General features: G+C 53.7%; 1 protein-coding gene across 1 annotated transcript; it reads left to right on the top strand.

Annotated features, from left to right (window-relative positions):
- Positions 1-840: 840 nt before the first annotated feature.
- LOC120945431 lies at positions 841-2,434 on the top strand. Its single transcript, XM_040359584.1, has 2 exons — positions 841-1,729; positions 1,854-2,434. The coding sequence occupies exon 1, from the start codon at positions 981-983 to the stop codon at positions 1,710-1,712; it is 732 nt and encodes a 243-aa protein (XP_040215518.1). The 5' UTR covers positions 841-980; the 3' UTR covers positions 1,713-1,729; positions 1,854-2,434.
- The last annotated feature ends 236 nt before the right edge of the window (positions 2,435-2,670 follow it).

Here is a 2,670-nt window from a genome sequence, read left to right as displayed (position 1 = left end):
CCAACCATGCCTCCTTGCAACAAACAGAGATGCAAAGGATAAAGACAGTGGCAATGGTCTAGTATAACGTCGAGCATATTTAGCACATTCACCTTTACTAGTGATATAAGGACATAAACCTTGGGAATTATGCATACCTTTGAATAGTAATAAGTATAGAGCATATACGTATAGAGCATTGTATACACTGATTGTTAAATACTGACTAATCATCTTAGTATTGATATAGTTGAAAAGAGCAAAACTGGTAAATAACAGAAACATTGGGACAGGAGAATGCCTGTCAAACAAATCTAGTACAGAGAAAAAAGTCCTTGTCCCGCAGCAGCCTCAGCCGAAAACACCATCGTAAACGATGATCCAAACAAGCCCTGGAGCAGGAGTGGGGTCAATCCAGCAACGGCGGAAGCTCCCTGTCATAAAAAAGACAATTATGGGGGGCGTGGTTTGGACATAGCTGAGTGAGGACGTGTGCCTGAGGAGCTCCTGGTCCGACCCGTCCTTACCCGGCTTTACTACAGAAATATCTACACGTTCTACCCGGTATGTACTCCGCTGGTAAGCGGAGGGGAAAGCACCAGCAGCGGGTTCACTCTAAGCAACACAACAACGGGGGTATACAGAGATACCTCACCAACGCGCTCAGGACTCCTCCGACCCCCAAAATGGCGGACGCCAAGAGGACTGATCCTCAGGGTATACATTCCCCGCAGACCTCCTCTGCATCACTGCAGCCGTTGCTGTCCCACACCTTGGACTCTACCGTCCCGGCTATGTTCCGTGCAGACTCACAAGAGCTATCACAACCCCCGCTCACACCGCTGACTCTGAGGGCAGATGCCGAACTGAGAGCCCTACTGCAAGCTCTCCCGATGAGATCTGACATAGAGGCCATTGTCAGCAGAATAGAAGCAACCCACCGCAAAGAGATAGCGGTGGTGAGGCAGGAGGTTCAAACATTATCGGACCGCACTTGAGAGATGGTGGCCACACTTGAGAGCCGGATGGCAGCAGTTGAGGCAATGCAGGCAGCCCAGGCAGACACATTAATTGCCCAGCAGCTCCGATTGGAAGAAATCGAGGACCGCAGCAGGGGCAACAATTTGCGCCTGAGAGGTCTGCCAGAGGCCACTGGGGCGGAGGACCTGGCGGTGTCCACTCTGGCGATCCTCCGGGACCTATTGGGGGAACTCTTCCCGCCCAACCTATCCTTGGATCGGATACACAGAGCCTTGGGCCCCCGCTCCATGGATCTGGACAGACCGCGGGACATCATATGCCGCATTCATCATTATGCCCACAAGGAACTGATTCTTCGATCGGCCTGGGAGAGAGGGGATATTGAGTTTGATGGGGCTACACTCTGGATCATGCCTGACTTATCCCGATCGACACTGCAAAGGAGGGCACTCCTGAAACCGCTACTGGAAGCTGCGAGACACGCTGGTCTCACATACAGGTGGGGCTTCCCCATCTCTGTAACTTTTAAAAAGGCCCAGCAATCCTTCACTCTCTGGACCCCGGCTGATCTCCCTGCCCTGTTTGTGTTCATGGACACGGATCCTGTCGAGGTACCTGACTGGCTCCAGATCCCACGGCATTCCACCACCCGCTCCGGACCATCCAGCCTGAGGAGAACCAGGTCACCTAGACCGCAGAGGAGCCGATGCAGACCTTGTCACACCTCGGCGGAGGCTACAAGAGAAGACTGATGGAGGGCGGCACTGAGGTGAGCTCCTAGACCCCAATTTCCTCCTCGATATACCTCCCCCTACATGGTGCATTCTTACCTTTTTTCCTCTCTCCCCTTGCCCTGTGAATTTTATTTTTTACTTTATTTTTCTTTTTTTTAGGGTGTGCTTCCCCCCTCCCTGTACCACTTCTCTATGCTGCAAGATGGCAGAGGCTACCTATCCCCTTGGCCCTATGAGTGGGTTTTCTTTTTGGTGATCTGGGGTCTGGGAGGGCACGCGGGACCGGTATGGAGGGGGTGGCAATACACGCGGCCGTGCAGGTGAAGGACCCGCCTGCCATCTGCTTGAAGTCCTGGCCCGGCCGGCTCAGAATCAGCACTAGCCCCAGGGATCCTCCCAGTGGGGTGTATACACATATCAGCTGCAACTGATACTGGGGGAATTCACGTGTTTGGGGGGGTTCCCTCTTTCCTCTCCCGTCCCTCCTACTACCCTCTCGGTGCAGGACTTGGACATGCTTCTATGGAGCGGAGGGGGGACTGTTGTCATTGCAGCCAACAGTGATGCCACGGGACGCGGACTTTGAACATTGATTGTCTCTCCTTCCCCAGCCCACATTGACCTGGAGGTGGAAGCTTACGGCCCCACGGAGCAGCTCATTCTCATATGGGTTCGTTGCACACTGTTGATGCTGTTTTGCTTTGTGTTGTTTTTTTTATATACCTGTATGATATGTAGAGATGCTTGAGATGATTCCCACCTCCCTAATTAACCCTCTTGAGGCCAGTTAGACCCGGGGGGGGGGGGGGGAGGCGGCACGTTTTGGGCAGGGATACGCATGTATGGAGGGACCCTCACTTTTCACAATGGGGGGGGGGGGCGCAGGGAGGGCCGCCCTGACATAGAGGGAGGGGCCAGGTGGTATGTCGGCAGGAGATGCACCTAAATGGTGGGCCGCTGTTGGGTAGGTCTATTG

This window comes from Rana temporaria, chromosome 7 (genome assembly GCF_905171775.1).
Source record: "Rana temporaria chromosome 7, aRanTem1.1, whole genome shotgun sequence".
Lineage (NCBI taxonomy): Eukaryota > Metazoa > Chordata > Amphibia > Anura > Ranidae > Rana > Rana temporaria.
This window is presented reverse-complemented; position numbering and strand designations above follow the sequence as displayed.